At 37.7% G+C, this 13,863-nt stretch overlaps 2 protein-coding genes across 4 annotated transcripts; one reads left to right on the plus strand and one right to left on the minus strand.

Annotated features, from left to right (window-relative positions):
- Positions 1–64: 64 nt before the first annotated feature.
- On the plus strand, positions 65–11,199 carry LOC109003695. 3 transcript variants are annotated; one of them, XM_018981949.2, is made up of 16 exons: positions 65–535; positions 1,861–2,254; positions 2,382–2,559; positions 2,694–2,833; positions 3,621–4,851; positions 4,959–5,059; positions 5,191–5,335; positions 5,970–6,038; positions 6,157–6,202; positions 6,301–6,471; positions 6,547–6,680; positions 6,805–6,884; positions 7,094–7,229; positions 9,271–9,454; positions 9,583–9,665; positions 10,873–11,199. In XM_018981949.2, exons 1-16 carry the CDS (start codon positions 427–429, stop codon positions 11,005–11,007), a joined length of 3,336 nt encoding a protein of 1,111 aa, XP_018837494.2. In that variant the 5' UTR covers positions 65–426; the 3' UTR covers positions 11,008–11,199. The 3 variants fall into 3 exon arrangements, with proteins under 3 accessions (XP_018837494.2, XP_018837493.2, XP_018837496.2); XM_018981948.2 differs by having other exon boundaries at positions 6,301–6,680; XM_018981951.2 differs by lacking the exons at positions 65–535; positions 1,861–2,254 and having other exon boundaries at positions 2,448–2,559; positions 2,669–2,833; positions 6,301–6,680.
- A 1,130-nt stretch (positions 11,200–12,329) lies between these two features.
- Positions 12,330–13,710, minus strand: LOC109003698 (60S ribosomal protein L37-3-like). Its single transcript, XM_018981954.2, has 4 exons — positions 13,507–13,710; positions 13,270–13,405; positions 12,727–12,828; positions 12,330–12,625 (listed from the first exon to the last, which is right to left on the minus strand). The coding sequence occupies exons 1-4, from the start codon at positions 13,507–13,509 to the stop codon at positions 12,579–12,581; spliced, it is 288 nt and encodes a 95-aa protein (XP_018837499.1). The 5' UTR covers positions 13,510–13,710; the 3' UTR covers positions 12,330–12,578.
- Between the last annotated feature and the right edge of the window lie 153 nt (positions 13,711–13,863).

The following is a 13,863-nucleotide window of genomic DNA, read 5'->3' on the forward strand; positions in this document are numbered from 1 at the left end:
AAAAGTCCAACTATAATAATAAAAGAGAACAGAACTGGAAAAAAAGAGAAAAAAATGGATTGGATCTGCAAGGAGAAGAAATTGCTCTTCCAAACCAAAATCTAAACATAAAGAAAGAAAATAGAGAAGAAAGTGACCGATGCGTCAGAAACTTACACGCATGCTTATACCACGACACCCACAACCTAACGGTCCTCGCGTTGAACCCAATCGATTCCCATTTACGCTTTCTACCCTTTTCTTTGATCTTGTCCTCGACTCGGCACAATTATCGCGGAAGTCGGTATTGGGGGACGAGAGGAAGTTTAGTTCGCATTGAATGATTGATCGATTGGTTTATTTTTGGTGTTCGATTTTTGGTTGATGAGATTTTGATTTGCTTTCTTCTTGGGGGTTTAGTGTGAATGAGATTGGTGGCGCAGCGAAATGAGCACGCTGAGGCAGCAGGTGTCGGTTCGGGAACTTGTCGAAGAAGCGAAGAAGCGGATTGTGGTTCTGGTCATATGCGTCGTTGGATTGTCGTACCTCATGTCCTGTAAGTATTTCGATTTTGCTCCACTTCAATTTGCACAAAAATTAACTTATATTAAAAAAAAAAAAATGCACAAAAATTATGACTATGATCTTGTTTTGTTTTTCTTGTTTTTATGTGTTTAAGTCAATTATAGTAATATCATGTTTTGTTTCTTGTCAAAATTTCGCATCAAGTTTGTCGTTTGATTCTCTGTGTCCTTTACAACTCGTTGCTTCGGGGACTTGGATAGTAGCACTAATTGTGTTTTCAACTGTCTTTATCAGTCTGGCGATGAATATTGGAATAAGGGATGGGCAATTATTCCTCTTCTTGTGTTAGCATATTTGTTTAGGGGTTTGTAATCTATCTTCCCTTAAAAATGTCAGCGTCATGTGTATTTCACATGCCTAATTACCTGAAAGGTATTTTGAAGTTGTGAAGAACTCAATGTTAGCGTCGGTTGTGCTTGATGTACATTGTTGGAAGTGATAATTTTTTTGCATAAAGGCTCCACAAATCTCAATAGCTGCTTCACCGTGAAGGTTGGCTAGATTTCATATTGATTTTTTTAAGAAGAGGGGACGATACCCTAATTTTATTGATGTCCCTCGCTCATGGCGGATGAATACCATATTACATACAAAGCTTGGAGTTACCAAAAAAAAAAATCTCCAAAACCAAGCTTTGAAAACCTAAATGCCAACTATACATGCATGCAAACAATATGTCTGTATATGCCTGCCTAACTATAATAATAGTATAACCATCTAATCACAATGCCTAAAACTAGGTAATCCATAGAGGTGCTTAGGTTATCTAGATTTCATCTTGTTTAATTGGACACATTTGCCCAAAAAAGTTCTTATATTTGTAGTATAACACTATATCGAAGTGCTCACACTCATGAATGTGCTTGCAGGTTGCTTGGGGATCACAGTTTCATGCTTATGTTAATATTTTCCTCTCTCTTTTTTTTTTTTTCTGTTCTCAGACTAAGTATCTATTACAGATAGGTTTAAAAAGAACTTATTTTAGATATGGGCTGCAAGTCTTTTTTTGCATCGAAAAGCTCTTTTCTCTATTTTGAAACTTATACTAGTAAAACATTTTTTCTGGCGACAAACTTCATTGGAAATTTTTCTGTGGCAACAATGTGGGTTGGCGGGGGGGGTATTTCTTGAGTTCCAGCCGAGGAAATAGACTAGCAGAGGGATGTATATGCTAAAATGCTTGTCAAGTGTCTCCATCATTGGGTAGATTAAGCTTTCTTGTGTTATTTGTTGAGTGTGATCTTCATGTTTTCACTTGTCTCAACATGCAACTTGTTTTTCTTGATTGTATATCAGTGACAAGCTCCTCAGTTTGGGTCAACTTGCCTGCTGCTGCCTCCTTAATTATCGGCCTGCGTTATATATCCTTAGATTTTGACATGCGGAGAAAAGCTGCAGCATACAACAGCAACGCTTCCTCAGCAAATACTTTATCTCAAAAGATACCCATTGAACAACCTAAAATTGTTGATAAGTCAGAGTGGAGAAGCAAAGTGAATTCTCCTGTTGTTGAGGATGCAATAGCGGACTTTACGAGGCATCTGGTTTCTGAGTGGGTTACAGATCTCTGGTACTCTAAGTTAACACCTGATAGAGAAGGCCCGGAAGAACTGTTGAACATCATGAATGGCGTTATTGGGGAAATTTCTATGCGCATGAAGAATATAAATTTAATTGATCTACTGACAAGGTTTTAGTTCCCAATACGTCACATTCCATTTCTTCCTAGTTTTCATCCTCTCTCTCTCTCTCTCTCTCTCTCTGTTTTAAAAAAGAAGTTGATTAACTGGGGAACTAATTTACCTAGGATGGTGCAGGGATCTTATTAATCTTGTTTGCATTCACTTGGAGCTTTTTCGTGCAAATCAAGCAAAGATTGAAAAGCAACATTCAGGTTCACTGACAAATGAACATCGAGATATGGAACTAAGACGCATCCTTGCTAACGAGAACAAATTGCACCCTGCTCTATTTTCGCCTGAAGCTGAGCACAAGGTTGTTTACTTTCTTCTGTGCTTATAAAGTCGGTGAATTTGTGGGTCATACCAGGAAAGATAAATGTATTGTTTCTTGACCTCGTCTTCCTTTCCAAATGTGGTTACAGTGCTTTCTGTACCTTTTGTTCCCAGGTTTTGCAACATCTGATGGATGGTCTTATTTCTTTCACATTCAAGCCTGAAGATGTGCAGTGCCTTTTCTTCCGTTACATGGCTAGGGAGCTTCTAGCTGGTGCAGTAATGAGACCCGTCCTAAATCTAGCTAGTCCGAGGCATGCATTGCTTCCCTTAATGCTTATATTTACGGATAAAGTACTAAATTAATCTCTATGTTTTTGTTTGTGGAAAGATTGGTCTCTGGGTTTTAAATCTGGACCTTTTGCTCCATGGATGATCAAATTAGTCTCTCCATCACTTTACCATTAATATCATTGATAGATACTCAACATTAGTGTCTATGGGCTTTTGACGTGTCCAAAATAATGAACACATATTTAAAATTAAAAAACAAGATAATATATTTCTTAAAAGGTAATAAAAAATAAACAAAAAAATTTGGGGAGGATATCCCTTGCCCAATAGAGGGTGGCCGTACCCTCCCCTGACAGAAGGGATGGTTGCGTGGCCACCCCTCGGCTGTGGGAGGGGGGATGGTTGTGCGGTGCCACCCCTTCCTAAGAACAGACCACTTCCTCTTGAATGGAAGGTGGCTGCTTGACCCCCCTTCTGTTGGGAGAGGGGTCAATGGCCACTTCCATTGTCTTTAAAAAAGTTAATAAATTTAATATCTTGTTTTTATAATTATAGATACAGTTTTTATTATTTTGAACTTGTGTTGAAATCCTATTGGCACAAACGGGACATAAGAGACAGGTATCAAAAGGTTTTGTTGATGACCCTAATGGGAAAGTGGCGGAGGGACTGATATCGATTCATTCAAATTTGAATCTCAGTGACCAACCTGTCCATGATGAAAATATAACGACCAATTTGTTACTTTACCTGATTTTTTTGTCATGTGTTATGGTTTTCACTCTTTCTTCATTTATTTTATGGCAGGTTTATTAATGAAAGAATTGAAGTCTTAGTCATTAACATGACCAAAGCGAAAAAAGGGGCCTTGACAGTAGAAGGGGCATCTCAGTCCAGATCAGATGAGTCTTCAAGGATTTCATCTGATCATTTTTCTAAATTCTTGGATCCTACTGCTACTGGTGTTGAACTAGTGCAGTTAAAAAATGATCAGTCTAGAACTGCTGCAAATACTTCTGCAACAGATAATGCGAATGGAAATAAAGATCCACTGCTTTCCCTTGATCCTCGATCAATCCGTTCATTGAACTCATTGCCTTTCAACTTCCAAACAAGTGATGAAAGAGGTATTCAACGAAATGTCTCAGGAGGTGAATGGGGTGACATGTTAGATCAGATTTCCCGCAGAAAGACTCAAGCCCTTGCTCCTGAACATTTTGAGAACATGTGGACAAAAGGGAGGGATTATAGAAAGAAGGATGGTGAGAATCGGGTAATTGAACAAGTACCACAGGGTTCTTCGGCAGGGAAGTCTATTAAAGTGGATCACTCAAACGAAATATCCAAGACCAAAGAAAAGAACACTGTAACCAAGGTTAATCACTCTGAGAGTAGCACTGTTCACTCTGGATATACTAATCGGCTTCCCGTAGGAAACTCATTCCTCCCTACAGATCAGAACATATCATGTCGCACTTCATTTATTTCATTGGAAGATGATGAACAAAACAACCTCATGCGTTTGGAGGAGGTTGACTCAGGGAGCAGTACTTCTTATACATCTGAAGATGAAGAAACTGGCAATGTCACAGGCCTTGATTCTCCTGGAACTAAAGTATGGGACGGTAGAAGCATCAGAAATCTGGCTATTTCTCACATTCATCACCCACTTGAAAATTCAGAAGGCCTTGTAGGAAAGAAGACTGGTAAAGGGCATATTCACTATCAAAGATTAGCTAGAACCCAGTCTGGCTGTAAAAGGTCTAGACGAAGCAGTCAGAAGAACCATGTTTGGCAGGAGGTTGAGAGAACAAGTTTCTTGTCTGGCGATGGGCTGGATATACTTAGTTCTGCAAAAGGATATGCCAATGGTGAGGACTCTAGTGATGATTATGAGACTGAAAATTCAGGTAGAGTTCAAAGTGGAGCAGCTGCTTCTTCATCCACACCTTTTTCTGTACCAGAAAGTCATAGTTTGACTGTTAATTCCCTGCATAACACACTGTCAGGGGCTTCATTTTTTAAGTTGAGATGTGAGGTACTTGCCATAAAGCTCTGTACTTTCTCTTGTTTCGGCATGCTTAGTTTTTGGTTTTCTAATAATCCTAAAACATGTAAAGAACATAAGCTCATTTTCTGTGACAGGTATTGGGTGCGAATATTGTGAGAAGTGGCTCAAAAACATTTGCCGTTTACTCTATATCTGTTGCAGATGTAGATAATAACAGTTGGTCAATCAAAAGAAGGTGCCAAGGATTATGCTGTAAATGTTCTGGTTTTGTCCATTAATGGGCTATGTGATTGTGAGATTCAAACAATAATCACTGTAACATTTATATAACTGTAAGTCAAATCTCTTGTTTTTTTCCAATAACAGGTTTCGTCACTTTGAGGAGCTACATCGGCGTCTAAAAGAGTTTCAGGAGTATAATCTTCATTTGCCACCAAAGCATTTTCTATCGACAGGTTTAGATGTACCTGTCATTCAAGAAAGGTGTAAATTGCTTGACAAATATTTAAAGGTCAACCACTGAATCTCACTTTCCTGATCATTTGTAGTATAAAATTCAACTATTTAGAAGAAATATTTGTCTGAGATGTGTTGGAGTTTCAAACTAAATTCTGATCGCTATTCTTGCTGGCTTGCTCTTTCTTGTTGAGATGTATGTATTTTGTGATATTTTTTCTTACGTCTCTGCTTCATCTCTTACTGATAGTTCTTCCAAAATCTAAAGATGCTTATGCTTATTCGAAGTTTTTTTTTTTTTTTTTGTTTGGGGGGGGGTTGGGGGGGAGATGTTGTGGGAAGAGTGGAAGAGCCCCTCTCACCCACAGGTTAGACTAATCTCCTGGGTACATACAAAAAGGGCCCACTGACAAGTGATAGGTAAACTCAAGAAAATGCCTCGGGAAATTCCCCTACAGGGGAGTCAAACTTGTGTCCTAGGATCTTGACTTCTTAAGGCATGGTCCATGACCAACTTTTCTACCCATTGGGATTATAATAACCTCTAAATTTGGAATTTGAGTGCAGCTTATCTATGAGAAACAACTCCACTTTATGCTGTACTAGCTAATTTTATCTCCTTATGCTGGGTAATACTACTGTCTGTTGTTTCCTATCGTTCAATAACATTATGTGTTGTCATTCTTCAGAAGCTCATGCAGCTTCCAACAATTTCAGGATCAATTGAAGTTTGGGACTTTCTCAGTGTTGATTCTCAGGTTCTGTATTTTCTTCTTCTCTTTTGGCTTAATTTTTTTTCCTTCAGGTGGAAGAGTGGTGATGTTGGATCTCTGCTTCTGAGGAGAAGTTTTATTGTTATTTGTTTTAATATTGCAGACTTATCTATTCTCGAATTCCTTTTCTATCATTGAAACTTTGTCAGGTATATCATGTTTTAATGCAGAATGTTGAAGTTAGGTTATATCTTTTTCCTTTCCTTTGACTCATCCTATCTTTCCATATTTGTTGGGAACTTTCTAGTTGATCTAGAGGATAAGCCATCAGAAAAGAGTAAAAAGCTTCCAAATTTTCTTGGACCTGTGACCAACAACTTATCTTCAAGGAGAGAACATTTAGGCTCTGAAAGTAAGGAGCCTGCATTCCGTGTGAAGAGTAATGTTATGGCAGATAGGCTACGATCAAATGGAAAAGGCGCGTCTCATTTTCCTGTAAAACATCTTGGCAAAGAATTCAGAAATTCATTTAATAATTCTGGTGGTGATTCAGATACTAGTCCACAAAACGATGCAGCTTCACCCACTTACTTGGGGAACCCGGTAAAAGGAAGAGATGATAATGCTTTGGAAGAGGCATCTGAGTCGCTTCTTGATGCTGCTACTGACCCAACCCTTCCTACAGAGGTAATCTCTAATTGTTGCCTTTGGAACCATTGGAACCTTTTCTGTTATGTGCTAGGTGATGCTTTCTTTAACAAAATTCTTAGTTTCTGCGGTTATTATCTTATAACACGCATTTCTTGTACAGTGGGTGCCGCCAAATTTAAGTGTCCCCATATTAGATTTGGTAGATGTCATCTTCCAGCTTCAAGATGGTGGATGGATCAGGTATTATATGTACATATATATATATATATATATATTCTTTTAGAAGTAGGTATTATACATACATACATACATAAATATATATGGCAATTGTTATCCTCTCTCCTTATATTTCGTCATCATATGGTAGGTATCGCAAGGGTGACAAAATCACATCTTGATCTGATTGGTTGAACAACTTTTGCTGAACACTTATCTTGTGTGCATTACAGGCGGAAGGCTTTTTGGGTGGCCAAACAGATACTACAACTAGGAATGGGTGATGCCTTTGATGATTGGTTAATTGAAAAAATCCAGCTTCTGCGTAAGGGATCAGTTATTGCTTCAGGGATCAGGCGGGTTGAGCAGGTAAATTTTGATGCCATTTGCTCTCTAGAGTTTTTCAAAGTTTTTTCACAGTTTTTTGAAATTTTGTATATTGTTATTTCTTTTTGAAGTCTTTAGATTGGATTTTAGGCTTAAGATAGTGTGAAGTTTATTTTTAGCATCCTGAATTTAATCTGTCGGTGATTAAGATATAAGTTTGTAAATATGACTCTGTTGACTAAGGTTATGGAGTTTTTTTGTGTTTTCTTTAGTTCAATGGTTGGCTGCTATTGTACTAAAGGGAGGGAATGTTCACGAGTTTTTGTTTTCTTTTCAGCTTTCTAGAATGTAATTAGGAGTCTCTTTTGTATATTTCCTGTATACATGGGTGTTGCCTAGTTTCATTCAATCAATAAAATTTCTTATTTATAAAAAAAAAAAGATTAGTAAGAGGAGTGGATATGACATATTTTTCCACCCAGGGTTCGTTGAGGATCAATCTTGACAACGTTCACAACACTCCAGCCGTGGTGAAATTGTGTTTCATATCGAGTATCATAGGAGGGGCTTCAGTCTTTACAAAGCAACACGGAATTTTAATGAGTAATAAGTTTGAATAGTTCTAATAATGTGTTCTGTTTTTCATTTGATTGAGCCATTTCAAAAGTTGCCTGAAAATGAAAAGGCAAAGGTTGTATTTGATGATCTGCAAGGTCTTCATTTTATTTTCCTGCTTTAAAATGATGTGGAAAATGAACTGAAAGAATTTAGAAACATTCTGTATTAAAGCCCCAGTGCGCAAGCGTTGGGGCACACCATTGATGTGGCGGAAGCCAAGTCTGGTTTCTAAGAAAATTAAAAAATAAATGGGTGGGACAATTAATGCATACGGGCGGGCAAATAGAAGCAAACTATGGCTTATTTCTCCCATCTCCTTATTGTCCCAATATTTTCCTCCCGAGTTCTATCCCCATCTTATTACTTGCTGCTGTTTGGTTGCTGCCTGAGATGCCTTTCACTTGGAAGTGTTGCTGTTTGCTGCTGCTATCATTGTTGTGCTGCCATCTTTATTCTAAAAGAGACAGATTGCTGTCATTGGTTGTTGTCATGTTGTATTCGGTACTGTTGCTGCTTGAGATGTTCGACTTGTTCCTGCTTTTGTTGTGATTTCTGGTTCTGCTATTATTTAATTGTTGGTGATATGGCTGCTTTATTACTTATCATATCCAATGGTATTAGTTTGCTGAGATCCATGTTGCTGCCCAGGGCATTTTTTGTACCTCCAGACTGAAACTATAACATGGGACAAAACGCTTGAATTCTGCACAAATTATGAACCTGCCATGTTTTATAGGACAGGGTAGTAGAAACATGAATGAATTGTATGGGACAAAACAATTGAATTGCACAGAAACTGTTTGATGCAATGGCTAAATGAAACTCTATTATGAGTTTTACAAGCCTTTTCTATTTAAAAAATGTTGACATGGTGTCCATGTCAACGGTGTGCCCAGCGCTTGCACAGCCCATGGCTGTATACAATGGACTTTAGAATTTAATGTATGGGATTCCCCACCCTATTTCTGATATTTTAATTAGCATTAATCACTGATGAATTGGGCAACTTCAACGGTAGGCATGTGCTCTGGTTTACATTCTTGTGCTCTATTAATGACATGTAGGAAAAGTGCAAATATTGTATCTACTCTGAATGTCAGTGAATAGATTGCGAAAATTAAGTAGAAAATATGTTTTGCTGGGAATTTCCCCTTTGGAAAAGGACATTTAATAATTCTTCCAACTCAGAAGAAAATGGGTTGGACGTAGTTTTTTCCCCAAGAAAAGGGGAAAAGCTTTGAATGAATTCTCAACTTTTGGGAAACAGGGGGGGCTGAAATTTTTTATGACAATAGCAATTCTTTTTACACCCTGCTTTCAAATAGTAGCTGTACAAGAAGCTAGTTGACCAGAGAATGCTTAAGGTGCTGATCGTTTGAGACCTCTAGATAAGATTAGTGCTTGTTTTGTAGACTTTTAAGATTGAAGATCTATTACTGATTTGGGCTCCAATATTATTAATTAGATACTCTGGCCTGATGGGATATTCATATCTAAGCATCCAAAGCGACGACCACCACCATCTACTAATCAATCCCAGAATTCACCTCATGGCCAACAACCGACAGTGATATCTTCACCTAAACTTACTTATGAGCAACAACAGGAGGCAGTTCGACGTGCAAAGTTTGTATATGAGCTAATGATTGGTAATATCTTCTGTACAGCATGGTCCCTATTGTTATCCATGCTGACACTACCTACAAATTGCTGACTCTTATCTTGGAAATTCAATGGCTCTATCTTCTTTTTCCCTTAATTTTTTTTTTGAATGTAGATAATGCGCCAGCTGCTATCGTAGGTCTTGTTGGTCGTAAGGAGTATGAACAGTGTGCAAAGGATCTCTATTTCTTTATTCAGGTAATTTTGATTCCGTTATCGAATAAGCTAACTTTTTGTTTCCTGTCCAATGTCAATGGGATAGTTTTGTTTTAACTTTATCACTTGAATTTTGGTTTTGAACAACCTGTTTCTACATCTTCAAGTTTCTTTAATCTTTTATGCCAAGGATTAAGCTCTGATTCATCTTCGGTTAGAAAATTTTGTTGAGCAAATAGATGGGATTGTTGCCACTGCTTTGGATCATTGGTGTTTTTTAATTGATTAAAGTAGAGCCTTAATTGTTATGAAAAATAATTGCATCGCCATGCAGTGTAATACCTCCACAGAATAAAACGACGCATTACATATTTTAAGGGCTTGTTTGGGAACACAAACCATCTCATTTTATTTCATCTCATCTCAAAATTTCATTTCAAACATCACTCAAACACAAAATACTTTTGAATTTCAAATTTTTAACTTTTTCATCTAATCATTACCTAATTAATGAATCATTACAACTTTCCCAAACTTTCAAAGAAAACAAAAAAAACCATACAACCTTCTCAAATTCCAAAATATAATAAAAAATTATATTCTAACAATATTTTAACTTTATAATATTTTTAATCTACTTTTTCTCTCTTTTCTCAAAACTCAAAAAAACATCTTAACTCAAACTATTTCACTATTATTTACAAATTATTTCACTACTATTCACAGATTTTTCATTTCATCTCATTCCTCAAACATTCCCTAAGTTTTCACGATACAGGAAAAAAGAGTCACAAATTGCAAGTTTCTGTTGTATATCTATCACAATTTGTCGATGTTCTTTTTACATTGCTGCTTCTTTATAATTAATACACCCCCATTCAGAAAATGTGATCAGCAGATGAAGTCTTTCCAAAACAAGGATGGGTGGGGGCTTGAAGTATAAACTACTTGGTTCATTATGAATAATACAAAAATAGAATCACCGATTCACCATCCTTCTGTTTCAGAGGGCAACATTTGGAATCTATAATTGCAATGAATCCTGGGTTTCCCTATCTATTGTGTTTTAGTTTCAGTCATAAATGTAGTATATTATTGGGATGGTGAATGGTAAGCGGCTTCCTAAAATCCTCCCACCCACCCACCAACACAAAAATAGTCTGGTTTTGCTCTTTGGTTAGAAGATAGTTGTATTGATCTGGGATCGGGATATTCTTAGTCGAGTCATAATCACTTTTTTCTTGTGCAGTCACCCGTTTGTTTGAAGCAGCTTGCTTTTGACCTTCTCGAGTTGCTGCTGTTGTCTGCCTTTCCAGAGCTAGATTATGTTTTCAAGCAGTTGCAAGAAGAAAAGCATAAATTTGGTGAATTTAAGGAAAATTAATGGAAATTAAACTACAGATATTGCTTGATAATTGGTGTATTTTTTTCCGAAATTTGACGGCATCTATTGTTGGCTTATCATCGATTCATTCATATGTCCGAATCCTGTAATTAGCATTTTGGGTTGGCATCTGAGGAAATTCCGAAATTGTATGTAAACAACGATGAGATTAATGCAAATATATCTTTTATAAAGCTTTCCTTCTATCACAAATTGCAGGAGAAATTGGCTTTTGATATGATGTTTTACACGTTTTTAAGAAATGCTATAGTTGTTACATTGCTACTCAAAAAGTCAACCAGTTTTGAAAAGAGTGAAGCCGCAAGCCCTTGCCATCTGTCTTTTAGTTTGAACCAACCATGTTTTAGTTTTAGGAAAAAACCTTCAACCCAATCAAATAAAACCAGATGCTTCGGCCGGGAATTAGGATTGGACTCCTCCAAATGCCAGCACTGAGAAATCTGAGTCTTCATGACCTGAGGTAAGGAATAATTATATGTGCAAAAGCAAAGAACTGAGCTCAAAGTAAAATTGGTCCGGGTTAATGCAAAGCTAGATTCGAGGCAGAAATCGTCCATTATGCGGCACCCAGCTTAAAAATAATAATATTTTAAAAACTATCTCATCCCAGCTTATCTTATCTCATCATCAAAATGAACCCTAAATCATTTTTCCCGCATCTTGGGTCGGACATTACACAAATTGGAGTAGGTTCAAAGGTCTTCTGATTACACAAATTGGAGTAGGTTCAAAGGTCTTCTGAGGAGATTCCACTTAATTTTCTCTACCGGAGGCACAAAGTGAACTCCAAGGATTCACGACCAAGCACACCCAACCCAACAAGAAAAGAACCACTGAATAATCACCCAAAGCTTGAATTCTTCTCATCAGCCCATGTAAAGGAAAACTACAAAAAGTACAGACACGGACTACGACAATCTTTCAACTGGGATAATTCGCAACCCTCAAATTCTTAACTGTCACCTAGACGCCCAGAAGCCACTCTTATTAAACGGCACAAACAATAAGTTAACTGTTTTACTATGACGGGTGGCAACTGGTAAATGTAACATCCAATCTAATTTCATATACAAAAATGAAGATAACTGTTCGTGCCATTCCTTGGACACAAACAATCATACCAGTGACTAATTGCAGAAACTATAATTGAATTAGACCCTAGCAACCAATTGGTTTTGAATACAACTCGAACAGATTGAATATCTAACTTGCAAGACAGATGGTAGATACTGTGATTTTAAGTCCCTAATTTAATCTCTCTTGAACTTGGGGTTGATCAAGACTATCAACCTCAAGACATGTTAAACAAAATCAAAATTCGGACTTTACTGAAATATTAAGTAATTGAAGGGAAAACAAAAGTGGGCTCGCACATCTTTGTCCAAATTAAAGCTACAAACTAATCAAAATCAGAGCAGCCAAATCATTAAAAAGGTTATAACACCCATCAAATATTGCTTTTATCAAACCAGTCCCAACACAAAAAAATGCATCTAATCAAACTGTAATTTGGCATCCAAATTACGACCACTTCACTCTCTGGTAATGGCTTAAGCAGTAGCAGCCGCTCCCTTCTTCCTTGGTGCTGCTTGAGTACCTAAAAATATCACAAACAACAAATCAACAACGGGAATAGTAACTAGAATCTACTAAAAAGCAAATAAAATATCGCTCAAGAAAAGGAAGATAAAGTCGTACCCTCTCTGAAGCCGCTCTTGAATCTTCGAGGAACATGGCGGAGGTACCTCATTCTTCCAGTTCCAGTAGTCTTCCGTCGGATCGCCTTCACACTCCAGTTATCTAAATTCCAAAAGATAAGCAGAAAAACATAAATCGTTGCTCCAAACCACAACAACAAATACCTTTAACACCAAAAATCTCATTTTCTATAAAACAAAAAAAAAAAACAACAATAGCTCAAGAAAACAACAGCCAACCAGAACCTTAACTTCACACACACCAAACACTTGCGAGCAAAAGAATAAGAAGAACACCACCCCCACACAATTAATTCAGTAACAACACAAACACAATGTTGAAAGAAAAATGACCCCTAATTAACTACAGCCACAACCAACAGAAATGAAAAAAAAAAAAAAAAGAGCAAAAAGATGACCACAACGCAGTATCAAACAAATCCACAAGCACAAATCACCAGTAAAGCTTCAAAACTCGATATAACGCAAGCATATATAAAGATACAAATATATACGTACGTGTGCATAAGAGAGAGGGGCTTACATGTCCTCTTACGAGCGGCGGGGTAGGCACAGGCAGCGCAGCGACTCTTCTGGAGATGGAAGCTGCGGCGGCCACACCTCACGCAGAGGGTGTGCGTCTTATTCCTCCTCTTTCCGAAGCTCCCCGTTCCCTTTCCCTATATATGATACAAGTTTTCAAACACGGATCAGAAAAAAAAAAGATACAGACTCCGATGGTGAGAATAGATTGATACTCATATCTTGGGAGAGGGCTTACCATTGGGACAGATGCAGAAAACCTGGCCGAGTGAGAGGAGGTGCTGTTTAGGGTAAGAAATGAAGGAGCGGCGGAGAGGGGATTGTTTATATATATTATATGGGGGTTTGTAAAGAGAGATTTAAGACCGAGAGCAAGGGGTTTTTTGAGTCTAGGTTTCGTTAGGGTAATTTGGGAAAATGATGCTTTCGCCTCGAACAGCTTGTCGTGGCTACGTCTGATTGGTCAGTTCGGCTTTTGTTTTGGTTCCCCTAGGGAAATGTTAACTGGGCCGTGAGATAGGATGTATTATTTCGATCGCAGGACCAACCAAAGATGGGCCGTGGGCGTATGGGTCATTTGAACCAGTCTTGCCTG

The sequence above is a fragment of the Juglans regia genome, chromosome 7, assembly GCF_001411555.2.
Source record: "Juglans regia cultivar Chandler chromosome 7, Walnut 2.0, whole genome shotgun sequence".
NCBI classification, from domain to species: Eukaryota; Viridiplantae; Streptophyta; class Magnoliopsida; order Fagales; family Juglandaceae; genus Juglans; species Juglans regia.

Excerpts from the sequence above, each read along its gene's own strand:
- LOC109003695 (XM_018981948.2), top strand. The coding sequence starts at position 427 with ATGAGCACGCTGAGGCAGCAGGTGTCGGTTCGGGAACTTGTCGAAGAA. Across the intron at positions 2,560-2,693 it reads CGCCTGAAGCTGAGCACAAG|GTTTTGCAACATCTGATGGA; the intron begins GTTGTTTACTTT and ends TTTTGTTCCCAG. Across the intron at positions 6,885-7,093 it reads CAAGATGGTGGATGGATCAG|GCGGAAGGCTTTTTGGGTGG; the intron begins GTATTATATGTA and ends TGTGCATTACAG.
- LOC109003698 (XM_018981954.2), bottom strand. Across the intron at positions 12,829-13,269 it reads CGCCGCTCGTAAGAGGACAT|ATAACTGGAGTGTGAAGGCG; the intron begins GTAAGCCCCTCT and ends TTTGGAATTTAG. Across the intron at positions 12,626-12,726 it reads CAAGAGCGGCTTCAGAGAGG|GTACTCAAGCAGCACCAAGG; the intron begins GTACGACTTTAT and ends TGATATTTTTAG.